Source organism: Staurois parvus, unplaced genomic scaffold (assembly GCF_062004578.1).
Source record: "Staurois parvus isolate SC_StPar_1 unplaced genomic scaffold, SC_StPar_1.0 ptg000133l, whole genome shotgun sequence".
Lineage (NCBI taxonomy): Eukaryota > Metazoa > Chordata > Amphibia > Anura > Ranidae > Staurois > Staurois parvus.
In genome coordinates, this window is record NW_028317929.1 from 7,933,941 (window position 1) to 7,954,879 (window position 20,939).

The 20,939-nt window shown below is 40.7% G+C and overlaps 1 protein-coding gene across 1 annotated transcript in view; it reads right to left on the minus strand.

Moving 5' to 3' along the window:
- SH3RF2 (SH3 domain containing ring finger 2) overlaps window positions 1-20,939 on the minus strand; it is a 188,611-nt gene that overhangs the window by 22,750 nt on the left and 144,922 nt on the right. Inside the window, exons 5-6 of the mRNA XM_089673020.1 lie at window positions 9,843-9,940; window positions 2,269-2,439 (exon numbers count right to left, since the gene is read on the minus strand). Coding sequence (XP_089529146.1) covers window positions 2,269-2,439; window positions 9,843-9,940 — 269 coding nt within the window. The remainder of the gene's footprint in view (window positions 1-2,268; window positions 2,440-9,842; window positions 9,941-20,939) is intronic.

Consider the following 20,939-nt stretch of genomic DNA (forward strand, 5'->3'; position numbering starts at 1 on the left):
CACCAGTTCTTTTTTTTTTTTTACCTGTTGTTTTTGGTCGGTTACAGGATATCATAGTCCTCTTCCTAAGTACTGCAGAGAACTGTGCTAATGTAATGACATGACACTGTTTTTGCAGCATTCTCCTGTGAGCCCAGGATGTCTTCATGATGCACAGAAGTGGGCTGAATGACCCCAAGCATCAATCAACCTTGAACCAGTGCTGGACAATAAAGGAAAATGGGTGGCACAGCCCTGCAGCATGGAGAAGGTAAGAAATACTATTTCATTTTTTTTAACAGGAGGCAGGGAGGGGTCCCTCTAAAGAAATGTTTTTATTACTATATTACAAATACCAAGTTGATGATTCTTCATTTAGTAGCTGTATATCTGTATACAATTTTTAATTTCATTAATCAACAATTCAGAAAATGTGTTGCTTTCAACCAGGCAGACCTGTCTGATAGTGTTGCACTAAGAGAGGAGAAGAGTGAGAAGCGATCAGGTCTTCTGCCCTACCAGACAGGGCTGTGCTGTGCAGCAGGGCTGTGTGATTCTCAGAACTGGATGGATGAAAATATAAATCCTTTGTCTCATATATTAACTTAATTTGTGTATTTAGCTGTTTTCCTGATGTTCAGCTTTATTGCTCAACTCCAGATTTTCAGCAGTTGTCAGATTGAAAAAGAAGGTAATTTCTGGGAGCCTACCAGGTGTCCTGCATTAAATCTGCTGATAAGGAACACTTTGAAAACACATCAGATCTCAATGGGGAAAAATATCATGCTGGATATCTATACTGATATGGACTGGGTAATGTGTTAGGAACATAAGGATGTCCCATCGTTTGAAGGAAATGAAAATTATCAACCTACAGATGACTGAATTCAAAGACACAAAGAAAATCAAAGTGAAAAAATGATGCAGCAGGCTAGTCCATTTTACTGAATTTTCATTGCAGCAACTCAAAATGGTACTCAGTAGTTTGTATGGCCCCCATGTGCTTGTATGTATGCCTGACAAAGTCAGGGCATGCTCCTAATGAGATGACGGAGGGTGTCCTGGGGTATTTCCTCCCAGATCTAAACCAGGGCATCACTGAGCTCCTGGGCATTCTGAGGTGCAACCTGGCAGCGACGGATGGACCGAAACATGATATCCCAGAGGTTTTCTATTGGATTTAGGTCAGGTGAGCTTGAGGGACATTCAATGTTATCAATTCTTTCACCCTCCATAACTGCCTGCATACTCTTGCCACATGAGACCGGGCATTGTCATGCACCAGGAGGAAACCCAGGAACCATTGCAACAGCATAGGGTCTTACAACGGGTCCAAGGATTTCATTGTGCCATTGTCTAGCCTATAGAGGTCTGTGAGTCCCTCCATGGATATACCTCTCCAGACCATCACTGACTTACCACCAAAATGGTCATGCTGAACGATGTTACAGGAGGCATAATGTTTTCCACGGCCATTCACACCAGTGGCCTGCTGAAGGTCATTTTGTAGGGCTCTGGCAGTGCTCATCCTGTGCCTCCTTGCACAAAGGAGCAGATACCGGTCCTGCTGATGGGTTAAGGACCTTCTACAGCCCTGTCTAGCTTTCCTAGAGTTACTGCCTGTCTCCTGGAATCTTCTCCATGCTCTTGAGACTGTGCTGGGTGACACAGCAAACCCTCTGGCAATGGCATTTATTGACGTGCCATCCTGGAGGAGTTGGCATGCCTGTGCAACCTCTGTAGAGTTCAGGTTTCGCCTCATGCTACCAGTAGTGACATTGACCCTAGCCAAATGAAAAACTAGTGAAAAACAGTCAGAAAAGATGAGTAGGGAAAAATGTCAGTGGCCTCCACCTATAAATCCATTCCTGTTGGGGTTGTCTCATTGTTGCCCATCTAGTGCACCTGTGGTTAATTTCATTAACACCAAAGCAGCTGAAACTGATTAACAACCCCCTGTGCTACTTAACTGACCAGATCAATATCCCAGGTGTTTAAATGGCTTGATGCTATACTCTGATTAAAAAGTGTTCCTTTAATTTTGTTGAGTAGTGTATAAATCTTTTGAAGGGTAAATAAGCTCACTTATGTGTATTTCATCTATATGTTGAGATGTTTTCCTGGAGTTCAAATTTAAGTCTGCAATTATGGAAGATACAACTTTTTCCCTTCTTCCCTTCCTTTCTTCTCTTCCCTTTCCCTCTAACATTGTTTTATTAAAGAGCTATCTATGTTGTTTGAATGTAGTTTTAACTAGACATTTTATATACTGTATTTAGCTGTACTAACCTTGGTACTGGGTGAATACAATGGCTGGGGAAGATGCCAACTTTTCCTGTGACCAATGAGATTCCTCGGAGCCAGCCTTCTTGAAATTTTCCCAGGACACGAATACCTTCTCCTTTCTGCAGATTTATTTCATCTGGTCCATGAGCTGTGTAGGGATGGACAGCAATACCCCTAGTAAAAGTAAACAGTGAATAGTACAGAAATTTTGCAATAAACCAGTGTTTAAACAATTTTTGAGCTTTTTCACTCCAGAACACAAACATCAATACATGTGTTCATTTACGCTGACATGCATTTAATGGTTGAATATTTTTTATTCATGTTATTTAGCATTGTAAAAAACACTAGCACAAATAATACAAATAATTGCAATAAACTGCATAAAGACATTATACAGCAAAAAAGGCATACGTAAAGGGAGAATAACTAAGTAAAAAGGAAACTAATGGAAGAACAGTGCTTTTTTCCAGGAAACATGATGTGCTTCTGGGGAAAATTGACAACATGACTCTAGGGGTCATATTTCTAAAAATATCATGACATAATGGGCATCTAATGAGAACATCATCCTAGAGGCAATCCAAATTATTCACTACTCTTTTCTGTTGCTTATTTATTTGTAATTGGGTAATCTGTGTACAGTATCTGTCCTCTCCAAGTCTCTACCTCATGTGCTCTTATTTTGCAACTGTGCTGGAAGGTGGAGTTAAAGGAGAAGTGGACAATACACAATAGTCAGAAGGCACGACAGTCGGTCAGCTGTGTGAACAGAGTGAGGATATGTTTCTATTCACATGAAAGAAGGCATCAGAGAAGGGGGTTAAGCCTTAGATGTTGGTACCCATATACAGGGGGATGACAATGGATACCGGTCTGTGGGTAATGCCATGAAAAGGATCACCTTGTGTTGCTATGGTGTAAACAAAACTCTTGTCCTTATTTGCCCAAATTGTAACATATGCACCTTGGGCATGTTGTGAAAGGTGTTGCGCCTTTTTTGGGGTCCTCCCTGAAAGCGCCTTTGGGAAGAGGATGCAGCCTGGGAGGAGGTGCCATGTGATAAGGGAGATCTAGCGGATCAGTTGGAGGCAGAGCAGCCAGGCTCTCCTGGACCCTGTCAAGTTGAGGCTGAGTGAGCTGTGGACAGATTCCCCCATTGCCAAAGGGGACAAGCCCATTCATGGGGAGTCTGTGACTGTGGAGTGGGAGGAATCATGAAACCTGTTATTTACAGTTGCAAAGTTGACTTTGGGTGTGATGGATGAGATGGGAGTTGCAGCATTCTGCTCTACTCTGGTGTCAGGACAAGGAAAAGAGTAAAGGGATCCTTTGGGTCTGTGGAACAGATTTTCAGCAGAGAAGTGTACTCCTACTGTCAGGTTGACATTGGAGGCAGACCAGGGAGTAACAGAGGCAGAGCAGGATTTGAGGACTGGAAGAGAGCTAGATGCTCTGGGAGTACTTTGGAGAGCTCAGCTATCCCAAGGGGGTGAGACGCAGCACTTGTACTGGAGGTATCCTTATCTGTTTTGTGGGAATATGTGCCCTAGTCATGGTAGAAGAGGTGCCTGACTGTAATGAAGAGCTGGTGAAGCCTGTAACAAATGCACATGTGCCTAATTCCTATCTGCCTCCTGATTTGGCCTTTGGTTGAACTAATAATGGTTCCAGCATTATTTTGTCCACAGTGTGCAGCAAAGCTATGGGCTAGAGTTTCCATATATCCCTGTGGCTCTTTTTTTGGGTAATTTAAACAAAACATCAGGAACTCTATGAGGAACATTTGTGAGTGCCCAAGTTGCTCTTGTAGGGGACTCTGTGACCATTCAAGAATTCAGCATGTGTCATATAAAGTTGAACTACAGAGGACACATTTTTATAGATAAAGTTGTGTTGAGTCAGCCTGGGGATGACAACCTACACTATGTTTACAGGCAGCATGCTGTCACTGGGGAATGGAGGGACTTCCCTGATCCTAATTATTATATGTGAACTACTTCTAATTGTTCTAGAAAATGCAAGTGTTAAACAGGTATCACTTTATATACAGTACATGTTTTACGGTTTCATCAATGTCTGCAATTAACTTAAGATCTAGTCCAGGAAATTATATTTATGTCCCAATTGTTATACTTCCTTCATAACTCCCCAGTCATGATTCTGTTGAAAGCTTTTGCAATAATTTTTACCATTTATCATTTTGAATACCATTTTTCGCTAGTTGCTTTGGGGGGCGCATTCACCTCAGCTTCGGCTGGCACAATTGCAGCGTCCCAAGGATAGCGGGGGGATAGCTTTGCCCAACCCATGGTTGTACTACCTTGCTAGTGAGCTGCAGAATTTTCATAAAGATATTACAGAGATAGGTATTGACCCAGCTCCGATTGATGACTCTACTCTAAAAGTGATGTTGCATTGTACTGCCTCTGGCTACTTGCCTGAGGGTCTTGAGGCTCAATCTTTTTGTAAACCTAATAAATCCTTCCCTACATATCACCTAATGCAAAAAAATGTGGCTGAAGGTTAAGCAGTTACAACAGATTACGGATCATACGGTCTATAGTTCCATATAGAACAATGTGACAATACCAGAATTAGCCAAATTACAATATGTTTCTAAATGGAAAGCTTATGGCATAGCTCACTTGAAGCATACAGTATATTTAGCAATGGTCAACTTCTCTCCTCTGATGTATTGAAGTCTAGATATAAACTACCATTCATGATGCTATTTTACTACTTGCAGTTAAAACACGCAGTTACTGCTCAGGGCCCATCTGCCTTCTGGCACTCCTCTCCTACCCCTATTTTTAATTACTTACAATCTGCTACGGTGACCAGGGGGCTCATCTTTCATTGCTATAGCATGCTTTTGACAGACTATTTGGAAAAACACCCGAGTAGGGCCGGTGGGCAGTGGGATAGAGATGTTGGGACTTTTGAGGATGACCAGTGGGAGGCTGCCTTGCATTCCGTATATCTTAGTTCGTTGAAGGTTTCCCCATCACATTTTTCTATTGCATATTCTACTTAGGTTTCATTACACTCCTGCAAAATTGTACACGATGGGGCTACATCAGGACCCCCTATGTGGCAAATGCAAGCGGGACTATGGGGATCTGATACATATGTTGTGGAGATGTCCAAAACTTCATAGGAATTTGGAGGAGGTGGTAACTACCCTTAATTTGGTGTTTCAAACTAATTTAATTCTGGATCCTAAGCAGTGCCTCTTGGGTATTTTAGACTCAGCTACGCAGGATACATTTATATTAGAAGCCCTTTCCAAGGCCTTATTCCAGGCGCGCAAAGCACTTCTAACATCGGATACTCCTCCCACTGTTGCTGACTGGAAGCAAAATATGGGAATTATTTTACAATATGATCATCTAGTTTACCAGCACAGAGGATGTTCGAATAAATTTGAGAAACTTTGGGATGCTTGGTTGGCCACACCTAGTTTAGCCCTTTTTTATCTAATAATGCATAGGCTGTTGTAATTACTTTCAATTGTAATTTTATTATTACTTTCTCAAATCTAACCTATGCCTCTCCTGCATTCCCTGGTGAGGGGCGGGGTGCTTTCTGTTTCCTGCGGGGTCTACTATTGTGGGAATACTCCTATTGTCCTGTATGTGAAAAAATTACCATGTCATCTGACTACATTGTAACATCTGTAATGTTGCAGAAACTCTTGGATTTCTTGTCTAAGTGATAGCACTGGAAGATTCTCTTTACTATGTTGTTCAGTTTGTTAATGATTGAGGCTTTGATACCCTTCTGTATATGCTTTGTCGTTTTGAGATTTGTATGACTTCAACATTAATAAACGTAATTTCGGATTTAAAAAAAAAAATCTAGTCCGGTGTCATGTCACGTGCACATTTGTATACGTGTGCTTCTGTTTATATTTTTTGTTGGAACATATTGCATCTTTGTATGTTAGAGTTCTGATTTAACCACCAGAGTTTCAACAGTTGTGGTACCCATGGCATGGGGATGTGTCATTATTAAACAGGGGGGTAGTGTAAGCAGGGGTTAGTACTTCTTTTAGGGAAACCCCTCCTCTGGGTGGGTACTGTGGGTGTTAGCCTACAAAACATCACTATGTAAGTTATAGTTCAAGTTGAGTGAGCCCTATGGGGTAGGCTCAGTATAGGCCTCCCTCCAGGAATATGGAGGTGCTGGTCAGCATCCCTGTGTTACATTTAAATTCAGACTATATGGTTATACACTTGTACTTTTTACTAGTGGAAGAAGGAGGAGGAGTACTTATGTATGGGAAAGGATCTTTTCACTCTGATACGGTTACAGTAAAATCTATGAAAGGCTTTATTTCAGGAGTTGGACTTGGCCAAGAGCATGTGAGTAACTAAGATGGCAGATTTCCTCTATAGTCCAGGTATTTTGGTGCCCAATCTTGTTCCTGTTGCTGGGAGGACGGTGGAAGGGGGCCCTTGGCTAGCATGATCGTTGCAGACAGTGAAACAGGGCTCACATAACATGCTGCCTGTCCAGACATCTGGTTTGTCCCTAACTGCAACTCTGCTTCTTTCTTCCCATTCCACCTGATATCTGTACTGAGCAGTTGCCTTGAAGTCAAACTCATCCTCACCATCAGACCCTCTGGTGAAGACCAGACACTTTCAAAGATTATCTTTCGTCAACTGTTCCAGAGATAGAGTGATCCTGAAAGGCTGGACAAATCCCGAACCTTCACAACAGTAATTTAAGTGCAAGAATCTTGAACTTGTACAGTACTTCAGTGCTGTATTTCTAGATACAGTGGGGCAAAAAAGTATTTAGTCAGCCACCAATTGTGCAAGTTCTCCCACTTAAAAAGATGAGAGAGGCCTGTAATTGTTCCCTGCATTACATCAGGGTTCCCAGAGTCCCCCCCCCACATTACATCAGGATCCCCAGAGTCCCCCTGCATTACATCAGGGTCCACAGAGTCTCCCCATGTTACATCAGAATCCCCAGAGTTCCCCCACATTACATCAGGCTTACCAATGTCCCCCTAAACACTCCATCATACTTAGACCATGCACAGCATACAACCATAACCCCCCATAATCTCTCACTCACTAAACCAGAACTCTACCAAGTGTATCCTACCTTCTAATCAATCCAGCTGTACCTCAAATGCCCCATACTCTACCACCCATAAAACCACATCATCCTGAACTTGTCCAAACCACCCATACATGTATGTTTACACATGCATCCTCAAATACAAACCCACACCCAATCACCCATGCAAAAACATGCACATATACACAACCCCTCCAGTGACAAATCATACATCCACACTAACACACACCAACCACAACACCCACACCACCATCCATGCCAACACATTTCCAAAAACTGCAACCACATATATAACAACACATAAAACATGCACTGCCACACACATACCCACACACAACTGCTCACGCACATACTGTATATACAGTGGGGCAAAAAAGTATTTAGTCAGCCACCAATTGTGCAAGTTCTCCCACTTAAAAAGATGAGAGAGGCCTGTAATTAGCATCATAGGTAGACCTCAACTATGAGAGACAAAATGAGGAAAAAAATCCAGACAATCACATTGGCTGATTTGGAAAGAATTTATTTGCAGATTATGGTGGAAAATAAGTATTTGGTCAATATCAAAAGTTCATCTCAATACTTTGTTATATATCCTTTGTTGGCAATGACAGAGGTCAAACGTTTCCTGAAAGTCTTCACAAGGTTGGCACACACTGTTGCTGGTATGTTGGCCCATTCCTCCATGCAGATCTCCTCTAGAGCAGTGATGCTTTGGGGCTGTCGCTGGGCAACACGGACTTTCAACTCCCCCCAAAGGTTTTCTATGGGGTTGAGATCTGGAGACTGGCTAGGCCACTCCAGGACCTTGAAATGCTTCTTACGAAGCCACTCCTTCGTTGCCCGGGCAGTATGTTTGGAATCATTGCCATGTTGGAAGACCCAGCCATGTTTCATCTTCAATGCCCTTGCTGATGGAAGGAGGTTTGCACTCAAAATCTCACGATACATGGCCCCATTCATTCTGTCCTGTACATGGATCAGTTGTCCTGGTCCCTTTGCGGAGAAACAGCCCCAAAGCATAATGTTGCCACCCCCATGCTTCACAGTAGGTATGGTGTTCTTTGGATGCAACTCAGCATTCTCTCTCCTCCAAACACGACGAGTTGTGTTTCTACCAAACAGTTCTATTTTGGTTTCATCTGACCATATGACATTCTCCCAATCCTCTTCTGGATCATCCAAATGCTCTCTAGTGAACTTCAGAAGGGCGCGGACATGTACTGGCTTAAGCAGGGGGACACGTCTGGCACTGCAGGATCTGAGTCCCTGGCGGCGTAGTGTGTTACTGATGGTAGCCTTTGTTACGTTGGTCCCAGCTCTCTGCAGGTCATTCACTAGGTCCCCGTTTGGTCCTGGGATTTTTGCTCACCGTTCTTGTGATCATTTTGACCCCACGGGGTGAGGTCTTGCGTGGAGCCCCAGATCGAGGGAGATTATCAGTGGTCTTGTATGTCTTCCATTTTCTAATTATTGCTCCCACACTTGATTTGTTCACACCAAGCTGCTTGCCTATTGCAGATTCAGTCTTCCCAGCCTGGTGCAGGTCTACAATTTTGTTTCTGGTGTCCTTCGACAGCTCTTTGGTCTTCACCATAGTGGAGTTTGGAGTGTGACTGTTTGAAGTTGTGGACAGGTGTCTTTTATACTAATAACAAGTTCAAACAGGTGCCATTGATACAGGTAATGAGTGCAGGACAGAGGAGCCTCTTAAAAAAGAAGGTACAGGTCTGTGAGAGCCAGAAATCTTGCTTGTTTGTAGGTGACCAAATACTTATTTTCCACCATAATTTGCAAATAAATTCTTTCCAAATCAGCCAATGTGATTGTCTGGATTTTTTTTCTCATTTTGTCTCTCATAGTTGAGGTCTACCTATGATGCCAATTACAGGCCTCTCTCATCTTTTTAAGTGGGAGAACTTGTACAATTGGTGGCTGACTAAATACTTTTTTGCCCCACTGTATTTGTCCTCAAAATACAACTACCAGTACTGTTCACCCAGGGCATAATCCAACTTTACACTTCCTGTGATAAAATCCAGCCCTGCTGCCAGTCTTCGTGACAAAATTTTATTACATGTTTATATTTGAAAATGTTTTTAATTAAATAGCAAAGTAATTATGCTATCAAAATATGGAACATATGTCCTTGTTCAGACGTGGTAATAGTACAGCTCAATGAAATTCTCTTATTCTATAACTGGAATACCCAGGATACAAGCTTAGAATACCCAGTGCAAGATAGCTATACAGCTTGTTTTCAAAGCATTCTTACAGCCCTCTTGCTTTGGTTATACCAGCTTGTATTACTGGTGTTTCTTGCCAGTATCTTTAGGGAGGTGGAGCACACTTTTTTCAACAAAAACATTTCAAGCATTTTAAAAGCAGATTATGCCCAGATATTTGCCCAAATGCTTTTTGTTAAGGACATCCTATTACCGTAGTTTAATCTTGAGTCAAATAGAACTAAATATACTCACATGTTGGCCAAAACATTATGATGACTGCTTGGAACGGCAACCAGTGATGGACCTGTCCCTTGTGATCCTAGAGTGGCATAGTAAAATGAGCCATTGGCCTAGAAATTCAAACATAAGAAAACATAATTTTTTTCGTTTGTGTCTAAGTACACATTAGGTTTGCTAAATGAGACTGTCACCAATTAAAAAAAAATACAGGTAAAAGTATTAGATTTTAGATGCTTACTTGCTATATTTTTCCTTTTCATAAACATTTTTTTCCCTTGCAATATGCATTTGAACTTATTAAGAAATTCAGCCACTTCAGGAAGAGTCAGTTCTTTAAATCAGGCACAGTTCCTCCTCTCTCTTGCCACGTCAAAGCTCTCTCCTCTTCTGGGAATGTCTTATTACTGTTTGTACTGGTTCAGCTCCTTTTCCTTCCACCTCCCTACATAATCTTTTAAGTAGCTGTCGGGGAAGGAATGAAGGGGGATACTATAGAGTTTCATTTGAATGGCTCCTCTCAGTCTACTGGGGCTATTGATACCACATCCAAGATGGCAGTGCCCGGCAGCTGTCTCAGGCCTTTTGGACGTCAGAAGGCGGTAAATAGCATGAATAAATTACATAAAATGCACATATAATCTCATGGGAAGTTTGTTGTTGAAATAGAGGGTGACAGGGTGTCTTTAACTTACTGTATGCTATATGACAACTTTCATAAACTTAAACAAAGAAGTTTCCAAACACTGACATAAATTTAGATATTTCATATTGTATTACAATATGAGAAGTAGGTTAGTGCAGCCTGTATTTCAACATAAGATGGGTGCTGTGCAATTTAAATATATATTGTTTCATAGCTTAAAAAAAGACAAAGTCCACCAAGTCCAACCTATAGAAAATAAATAATTACAATTGAAAACCTATATCCGCAGAACTCTACACCCACAGTTAATCCAGAGAAAGGCAAAAAACCCAAATGAAGCAAGGTAAAATTTGCTTAAACAGGGGAAACAACCCCTTCCAATCTCCTAAAGTGATCAGATACTCCCTGGATCAACCATCTGCAGTGTTATTACTTCAAAAATTAATAACCGGTTATACTCGGTACATTTAGAAACAAATTATATCTATAAATGCTAATTAAAGATCTGTAATGCCATGCATACTTTAATTTTAGTTTTATTAATTTAATATGGGTTAGTCTTAGTATTAAAGAATAGATGCACATTTCTTCACTAGGCCTCTTTCCCCATGCTTATCATTTTTAGCATGCTATTACAAATGAGCAGCGTGGAAGCAGAATGTATTTTTAGTAGTTTTGAAACATTTTTTCTGACCATTTTACAATGTTTGTGCAAGTGTATTTGCATGTGTATAGAGCTTAAGAAATTTGTTTTCTGCACTGTGAAACAGAGGGAAGCAGTTTTATAAGAGGAGAAAAGTTTGAAAATGTGCAAACGTGTGCTTCACATGTTTACAAGCACGCCCATTGAAGTCTATTGGGGCAAAAAAAAGTCCATTGAAGTCTATTGCTCTTGAAAAAGCTCCTGTACTTTTTTGAGTGTAGGGCGACTGTGCTTACAAGCGTTCTGAAAGTTAAACATAGTCAGTCATAAGGAAATAAGCTGAAAACACTCAAGCTTGAATAGGGGTTTAGATATTAAATACTAATCTTGTGATGCTTTGTTCTGGAGATCATAACTAGCAAGCTTACTAGACACCCTGCAGCCTTTCTTCCACTATCTGCCCAGTTGGCCAGTATGTTCCTCTGTATGAATGGCCTATACTTCATTCACCTCTACTTAAGGCTGTGGATGAACCTTATATTATATGATCTTTATAAATAATGGTTAGGTTTCTGTATATGTGGGAAGCAGACTGGCAAGTTGGAAAGATTTTGAAAGAAATGCTGTTTGGTACATAAGTATTATAGAAATTAAAAAGTATATTTTATAACTATTATATATTTCGGTAGTATGTTGAGACATGCATGGCTCTGTTACTATGGAAATGACCAGGGAAAAGACACAGTATTTTGATGGTGCTCTGTAGTATGGAGATTCCTAAGAGTCTTGGGCAGGATGGAATCTCCAACCCAGTGTCAGGGTGTTGTGGACAAGCAGCAGGGTGTGTTGCCCAGATGCACACAGCCCTTATTGCGATGGGCTGATTGGCTGGTGAGAGCAGTAGGAGGTGGGAGTTGGAGCTGTTTGAAGACAGAACCCTGTCAGGACATCTGTGAGTTTCTGGTGGAGACTACAACCCATGTGAGACAGATTTTGGGTCAAAGGACTGGGAAAGTCTGGCCAGCTCAGATAATCTTGGAAACCAAGAGAGGATCTGGGGGACTGAGGAAGCTGAGAAGGCCAGTGAGTCAAAGGGGGTGGGTGGCTGGAGAGAATCCATAAGTCTCTGGTGGGTGCAAGCTGGAAATACTGGGAAAACTCTGGCAAGAGGCCATGTGGGCTTTAACCCAGGTGAGCAGGAATATCAAATACCCTTTTGAAGGAGGCCACAAACTCAGGGTAATTCTGGACAATGCGTTTTTGTGTCTCCCAAGCCAAGCCAAGGCTTTGTCAAAAAGCAAAGAAATAATGAAGCCTACTTTGCTTCTGTCCGTAGGGAACACCTGGGGCAGCATCTTAAACTATATACCAACCTGGTTGAGAAAGCCTCTGCAGTGAGCTGGATCTCCCCCAAACCACTGCAGAGTCGGAGCAGAACCAGTCATACCTCTTACAGTGGTAGTATCAGATGCGGCTGCCTGAACCAAGAAAGGAGCAACAGCAGGGATGGCTTGCAACACTGGTTGTACTAGAGCAGCCAGAGTAGGAGGACCCAGAAGAACAGTTCAGATTAGAAGCATTTGTAATGCTAAGGCAAACTGATCCAAGTGGTGGTCTTGCTCGTGCAGTTTGGAAAAAATATTACAACTCTGCTTGTTTTGCTTCCCAGACCACTTTCTATTCAGGCTTTCTCTCTCTCTGACATAGGTGACAGCACCTTGCTGTCACCTGGGTTACAGCCCACATGACCTCTTGCCAGAGTTTTCCCAGTCCTCCAGCCCATGCAGCTGGGATTCACACATCTCTCCCGAAGAGAGGGCCTTTAGGAGAAGGGACAAATTGTGTCTTTACTGTGGCCAAGCGGGTCACTTATTGAAGTCTTGTCCAATCCATCTGGGAAACGCCCACACCTGAAGTCCTGTAAGGAACATATCTTAGGTGGCGTCTATGCATCCCCTGCTATCCTTAAAGTTAAGCCTCTAGTTCTGGTTGCCCTTTCTGGTCTGAGTTTTACTTCGACACCCAGGCACTAATCAATTCTGGGGCTGCAGGCTTGTTCATAGATAGTGCCTTCGTGTTGAAGCACTCGATACCGCTGCAGCCTCATGCTTCCCTACTTGCCATTGAGGCTATTGTTGGGAGACCTCTACAGCTTGCCCATGTGACCCATGAAACTACTCTGTTGACCATAGCTGTAGGGGCTCTTCACCATGAGATAATCCAATTCCAATAATTTCCTCACCTCAATACCCAGTTGTCATTGATTATTCTTGATTACAGGAGCACAATCCTTCATTTTATTGGCATAGAGCCAAGGTTCTGGCATGGTAACCACAATGCACTAATACTTGTTTTCAGAAAGTGAGTAGGGTCTTGTGCACATCTTCAGTCTCTTCTTTGCCAGAGAAGTACCAGGAATTCTCTGATATCTTTGACAAAGGTCACGCTGGTATTTTGCTGCCGCATTTGCCTTAAGGTTGCACAGTTTATCTTCAACCTGGTGCCATTCCTCCTCATGGCTGGGTTTACACTTTGTCTGTCTTGGAGGATAAGGCTATGGAGGAGTATGTTGCGAATTCACTATCTTAGGGGTTCATCCACAAATCCTTTTCTCCTGTCAGTGCCTGTTTTATTTTCTGAAAAAAAAGAGTGGTGAACTGAGATCCTGTTTCAATTATAGGGGTCTCAATTGCATTACTATTAAAAATGCTTATCCGATCCCATTGATAATGGAATTATTTGACCGCCTCGAGGGAGCAACAGTCTTTACTAACCGCGATGTGAAAGGGCATACAATCTTGTGAGGATTAAAGAGGACAATGAATGGAAAATTGCATTTAATACCAGGAACGGACACTACAAGTACCTCGTAATGCCCTTTGGTCTCTGCAACGCTCCTGCAGTTTTCCAGGAACTGATTAATAATGTCCTCCGGGATATGCTGCAGCAATGTGTGGTGGTTTAACTCGATGATATTCCATATATTCAGAATCCCTAGAGAACCACCACAGAGATATATCCTGTGTGCTTGAGAGAGATGTATTGCAAGTTGGAAAGGTTAAATTTTTGGGTTATGTAAAAAATGCTGCCGGGTTTCTGATGGACCATAACTTCTGACTCCATGTTCCCTCACATAAACTGGCGCTTCGGTATATTGGGCCTTTCCGCATACTCCGTTGGGTTAATCCAGTGGCATACACATTAGATCTTCCTTCCAACATACGTATTTCCAACGTATACCATGTTTCCTTATTAAAACCTTTGGTGTGTAACTGCTATACAAACTCAGTACCACACCCCCTCAGGATGACAACCATGAAGAATATGAGATAAAATCTATCACTGACTCCTGTAGGTTTTGTGGACTCTTACAATATCTAGTTCACTGGAGGGGTTACGGTCTGGAGGAACGTTCATGGAATTCATCCTCAGATGTACTGCTCTGCCCTCCTCCGTGCTTTCCATTTATAGTCTCCCCTCAAACCTGGTGCCCCCCCAAGGGGGAGGGGTCGTTAAGGAGGGGGTACTGTCAGGGCTGGGCTCCTGCTACTTAATGTGCATCTCTTTTCTTTCAGTGCTCAGAAGCTGCTCACCTGTTGGTTAATTACCAGCCACCCCTGTCTCCACAGTGACTGACCTGGATACCATTAACTGCCTTATTAGTCCAGTCCAGCCCACTGCCAACCCTGTTTACTATTTTAGCAGCTTAGCTCATTTCCTTCTTGCCTTTGCGTGGTCCCTGAACTCCAGTATGTTCCTGCCTGTGTTCCTGTGTACAACTCGGCCTGGCTGCCTTCTCTTCTGATTCCTGTTCCTGATTTTTGGCTCCTAACTACGCTGGCTTCTGGTTTCCTGACTCTGTCTCATCTGATTACCTGTTCTGGCATCCAACCCTTGCCTTCTATTTTGACTATGTTCCTGATCTTTGTTTTTTGTTTGTTTTTTGTTTTATTTATTATATCTTTTATTAAGTTTTTCATTACAAAAACACAACCATATAACATTTACAAACAATTTTCCCAAATTTCCCGTCCCAACCTACCCCCCCTCCACACAACCCACCCCAGTCCATATCTCTCCAGCAATCCAGTTCATGTCTATACCCTTTCTCCAGAAACCCTCTCTTCCTATTCTTCTTTTCCTTATTATTCTTTCTTTCCCGCCTGCCTTTCTTTTCCCTATTCCTTTTTCTGCTACGGTCATACAAGACATTCCCTTTAAATCTCCTACCTCTGGTCAGGTCACTGGGCCTCCCACTACTTCCAAATATTTTCCGGTTGTCTTGAAATCAAACCGTCTTCTCCATTCCTTCTTAATTTTTCCATTTTACCCTCATTTATATGGTATAACTCCTTGTTTGATGGCTTGTTTGATTACTCATTCTGGTATCCAAACCCTGGCTTCTATTTTGACTACGTACCTGATCTATGTTACTGTATATTTGCTATTTCATTAAAGGTGTGATTTTTTTAACTGCACTTTCTGTTTCCACCTGTTTCATGGTTCTTGACATTGTGTGACATAGACTCACTGTATAAAAATTGTGTCTCTGTATCATATGCACAATGGAGCTTAGATAAAGCGGCACATCACCCAGAAAATGAATTTCCTCTCATTTGCTTCCTCCTCCTGCCCTGTTACACAATTGTGGATTGGTTATTAATATCTTGATGAGTAAATACATTTATTTTATGCATAGGGATGTGACCCACCAATTCCTGATTCCTCACCTAGGCAAGGATGGTCATCAGCCATCTGCTGCCTCCTGAGACGTACACATCACACATCCCAAGAAGCAATGTTTCAGTGAGGGATGAAGTATCATGCAATTTCCATACTCCATCCCTGGAAACTGGCAGAGATCTGCGGTGCAAGATCTCACAGCATGCATGTGCTGGAAATGCTGGAAAAAATGCCATACTCCCAACCAGGAGTATCAAAAAGGTGACATGGATTCCAAAGGAATAGCAGAACCCAATTATGATGGTCACAATATTTGTGCATACCCAGGACTCTTATTTTGTTAACAAAGTCTCTGACAAATATAAAACAAAGTGTTAGGTGGCTTATGTCCCCAGTATCTACCAACAAATGGAAATAGTTTTGGGTGGACTGATCTTTTTAAGAAAAACAGAATGACATGTAAGGTAGTTATGACACCTTTAAAATAATAACTATTTAATATAGTTAAAAGGGTAGCCAAGGCACTCTATGTTTGAGGTAAATGCCCAGGTGCTCACCCACAAAGAAATCCATATAAATCAAAAACTGGTTTGGAGGCACTCACTGGTCTAGCAGATGAGGAAAATCAAAAACAGTAGTGTTTTTATTGTCAATTTATTGTCAAAATTGATTATAAAAACACTGCTGTTTTTGATCTTCCTCCTCTGCAAGACCCGTGAGTGCCTCTAAACCTTTATAATATAAATATTTAAACAGATTATATCTCATTGTTACTAGTAAACAAAAATTTTCAACCCTCATGCATGTATAAATAGATTATATGAAAATACTAGGGTGGATCTAATCTACATTCATGTAATATTAAAAGACAGTGGTGGATAAAAATCAAACAAGCCTCTCCTACCCTGCACAACGGACTTCAAAGTAAGCAATTAGCGGGACCTCCCTTTGAGTCAGTATCTTGCCACTGGGTTGCTGGTTACTGTAGACTAATTGTTCATCATCAAGTTTCCTTTATTACAACTGATAGGCAAACTGCATGATTAACTAGGGGATGTAGAGGGTTTCAATATTCATGGACCCACAAGGTCAGAGGGTCCTAGCTTATCTCCTTCCTCTGTTGTATTCACCAGCTTGCCTTAAATTCTGCAAAGAACAAAACACCCTTCTCTAGTTGGATTTAAAGAAACAGAATGTGAAAATTTACCCAGCAAAGTGTGAGACATGGAGGGGGTCTTCACTAATATTTTGCACCAGGTCCCTGCAGTGTTTTTAATAATCAGGATGACCAATATTATCAACTATTTGTATGTATCTCCCAAAGCTGCTAACAGTGCACAATGAAAACAATTAACAGTGCTTCTAAAACTCAAATGAAATGCTTTTCAGAAGACCACTGTACCTATATGGTTGCACCAAAATATTAGATTACACTATTTAAAACCCAAAGAGATGAAACACATAACCTCATCTCCATGTGACAAATATTTAAAGAAGAATTCCAGGTAGGGAAATTTTATACCTGGTTATATGGAAGGGCCAGTCATGCTGGAACAAAAAGGGGCCTTCAATAAATTGCTACCACATGGTTGGAAGCACACAGTTATTTAAAATGCCTTTCTATGCTGTAATATTAACATTGCCCTTGACTGGAAATACTCAAACTCATTAAATTGGAGGGATGTCCATATACCTTTGGTTATAAAGTATATACACATGAAGGAAATAAGTATTTGACCCCCCGCTAATTTTGAATGTTTGCCCACTCACAAAGAAATGATCAGTCTTAAAATCTAATGGTAGGTGTATTGTGACACTGTGAGACAGAATAGCAACAAAAAATTCAAAAGAAATGCATGTCTAACAAATGATGCACTATATATATATATATATATATATATATATATTATCTCTGGAAATACATTCATACCTGCACCCAATGCTATTTAATGCACACAATAAAAGCAATTTAAAAATGTATGATATGTTGGCATGTAGACTTACTGCAAGTAAATCATAAAACCTACACATAGGTTCCAATGACTCAGTAAAAAAATAAAAGGTTTGTGCTGATTTTACATAATACTTTTACTTACAAATCTGACAACACATTGTCTTCCTTATTGTCCCAGTAGCTGTTTATTTTTACTCTAAAAAGTAAAATGTGCCCATCGTATTTTGTGTTGTATCAATGCACATTTCTACAGCTAGTCATGTAATAAGTGTAGGATGATGCAATAAAAGCCTACAATTCTGCATCTACGCACAGCCCAAAGTCTGATCTATGAAAAGCACTTTACTTGGTGACATCTATACTAATATACCATTAAACAGCACAGTCCTCAAACTGGGGGCATCTATTTAACAATAACACTTAGGTGGAAAACATGGGCATATTACACGACTAAATATGGTGAATTTAGTTTTTTCTTTTAGTTTTGAGTTAAGTAAGGATGAGTTTGTATTCCCGTCTGCATCCCTGGTGTAGATAGGAATTGAAGGAAAATCTACCCAATAAAACAACAATAAAACCTATATTCTCTTTTCTACTCTGCAAAAACTAAATAAAGTTTTGTTTAAAGCTACTTTAAGTAATATCTGGTATAGTGTTTAATGCTGTCTAATAGTAAGCAATATGCTTGTAATAGTACATCTCCAAAAGATATAGCAAGTTAGATGAAACATTTTCCACTAAACAGACATGATTTTGATATTAAGATAGATTAAGCAGCACATAGCATATGCAACAGATTAACTATACATGATGGGTTTTTTGTTGTTTCCATTGTCATTTGTCTATTGTCATATTTCAATAAAGCCTGCTTTATTTGCGTTCCTTAGTACTGTGATATGACAAAGCAATTAACTAAGTATGATTTGGGACTAATACTAGGTAATCATACTGGCCTGGCATCTCAGTACTCATGCACTTCTCCTAGGTAACATAGGAGCACTGCTCTCATGCACATGCATTGCTCCCTAAATATAAGTGTAATATGTAATGTGATGTAAAAGATGGTGTTAGACTTTAACAAACAACAAAATAGTTTTCACACTAGCCATCATTACCTCTTTAGCTGTGTGTAATGTGAAGTAATTTGCTCTCAAAGATCCACAACAATCACAATAAAGAGTCTGATTAGATACAGGTGCTGTTTGGCTGACAATTTTCGGTGTCTGGTCATCTTAAGATTTTATTAACTGTGTTGTGAATTTCAAAAATGAATTAACTGTGTTGTGTGAACTTTAAAAACGAATTTCTCCACAATGCTTATAAATATAGAGATGAATGAGAAATAAGTGATGTTTAAAGTGCTGTTACTTTAGTGTGCATGTTCTAGAAACTGGTTCTCTTTAAGTGTTGGACCTTGTCACTCCTGTATTAAGAATTTTCTATTGCTAAGAGTTTGTGCTCTGTAGTTGGATACCAATTATGTTGAAAAATGATCATGTTGTGACAGTGAGCAATGAATTTGTATTCCTGCCTGTGAAATACGGAGATGTGTTAGGCTAGGTTCACATATATGCGCTGCATTTGCTTGGGGACAGCAGCCTATTCATTTGAATGGGCTGCCATGTCTGCATTTCCAGCAGAAAGAGGTGCATGCACCTTTTTTCAAAATGCGTCCCCCAGGGAAGTCACATGGTCGTTTTTACCATGCGATTTCCTTGCTGCTCTGTCACTCACAAACACGCTGCATTTGTACATGTGTGGGGGTGACATTCAGAATGAATGTCAGCCCCGTGCATTTTCTCACAGCAGAGCGTTTTCACTGCAGGTGCAGGAATCGCTGCGATTCCCGCACCCACAGCCACCCACATAGGTGTAAACTAAGCCTTACAGTAAGGAATATGTTGTCATTCCTGCATTTTCTGTGTAGTTCTGATTTATCTCAGGCAGGTCAGGGAACGACAGTTCAGCTGAAGTATTTCTCTAAATTAAAGATTGATATTGCTTAGCAACGCTATACTATTTCTAAATTAAAGGTTGGCATTGCTTACCAAAGCCACACCCTAACACTAACTTTTTCTATGAACATATCTGAGATATTGGTACATAGAGTCAAATTTAAAAAACTGACCTATCACTAAGAGTGTAAAAGGTTTACAGGATTATGCTGGTTACCTTATATAATATTAAGCAGTGTCACTTGTTTGTTCTCTGTGTATTTTGACTTGTTATAGTCCTTAAGCAGAATTCAATTTAATTCAAAGCAAGTAAGTGCAGGTTTCTTGAATGAATGGGAAGAGGCTCCTGACTGAGAAGAAGAAAATATGTCACCAGCACAGCTAGGATCTCCAGAACGGGTACAAAAGCTTTTTTCAGCGATCACGTCATAATTACAAAAGCAATGGTTTGGAGCTTCAAAAGAGCCCTTCAACAGGCATGTGGTGGTCTCATGCCTGATAAAGTGGTTCTGCAAGACTTCAAAATGTTGCTTCTATAAATATGATATGATCGCTGAACAAAGCTTTTGGACCCATTCTGGAGATCCGAGGTGTGCTGGTGACATACTTTTTACTTTGAATGTTTTTGGTTCCCAGCCGGTGGTTCCTGCAGCACCCACTTACATTTACAACCACTCTTCAGGAACATGTGTGTTGGGAATATTGTGCTTGAATTCCTGACTGATTGAAATGCATTGTGTATATAGCTTATTGTTACCTAGCTTCATCATCAATACTTCTGATGCCACTGTTTTCTAAAGCTGAGAATCTTGGAAACATATATATGTACACCCAAGTGACTTGGACTCTTGAATTTAGGTGTGCTGCCTAGCTTTAGTGAGGCTATATAGTACTTTTTTATTTATGTTTGGTTTGTTGCTTGATGTCAGCTACAGGCTTTCTTATACAACACAAAGCCTTGTAAATTATTACATTTCTTTCCAAAGACTGCGTCCAAGAAGATAAATAAAACTCAGATAAAAGGCTTTACAAATTACAAATGTATTACTAAATTGTATCTTTTGCCTGGAGTTCTCCTCTTAAATCCCAATTCTCATATCATTCCTACGCTTTGTGACACCAAGCAAGGCAATGGCTCCTGGTCTCAATATATGCCGTTATATGCCAAAGTGAATGAATAAGGTTGCTGATGTTCCATTTTTTACTTATGTATATTTAAATGGAAAATATA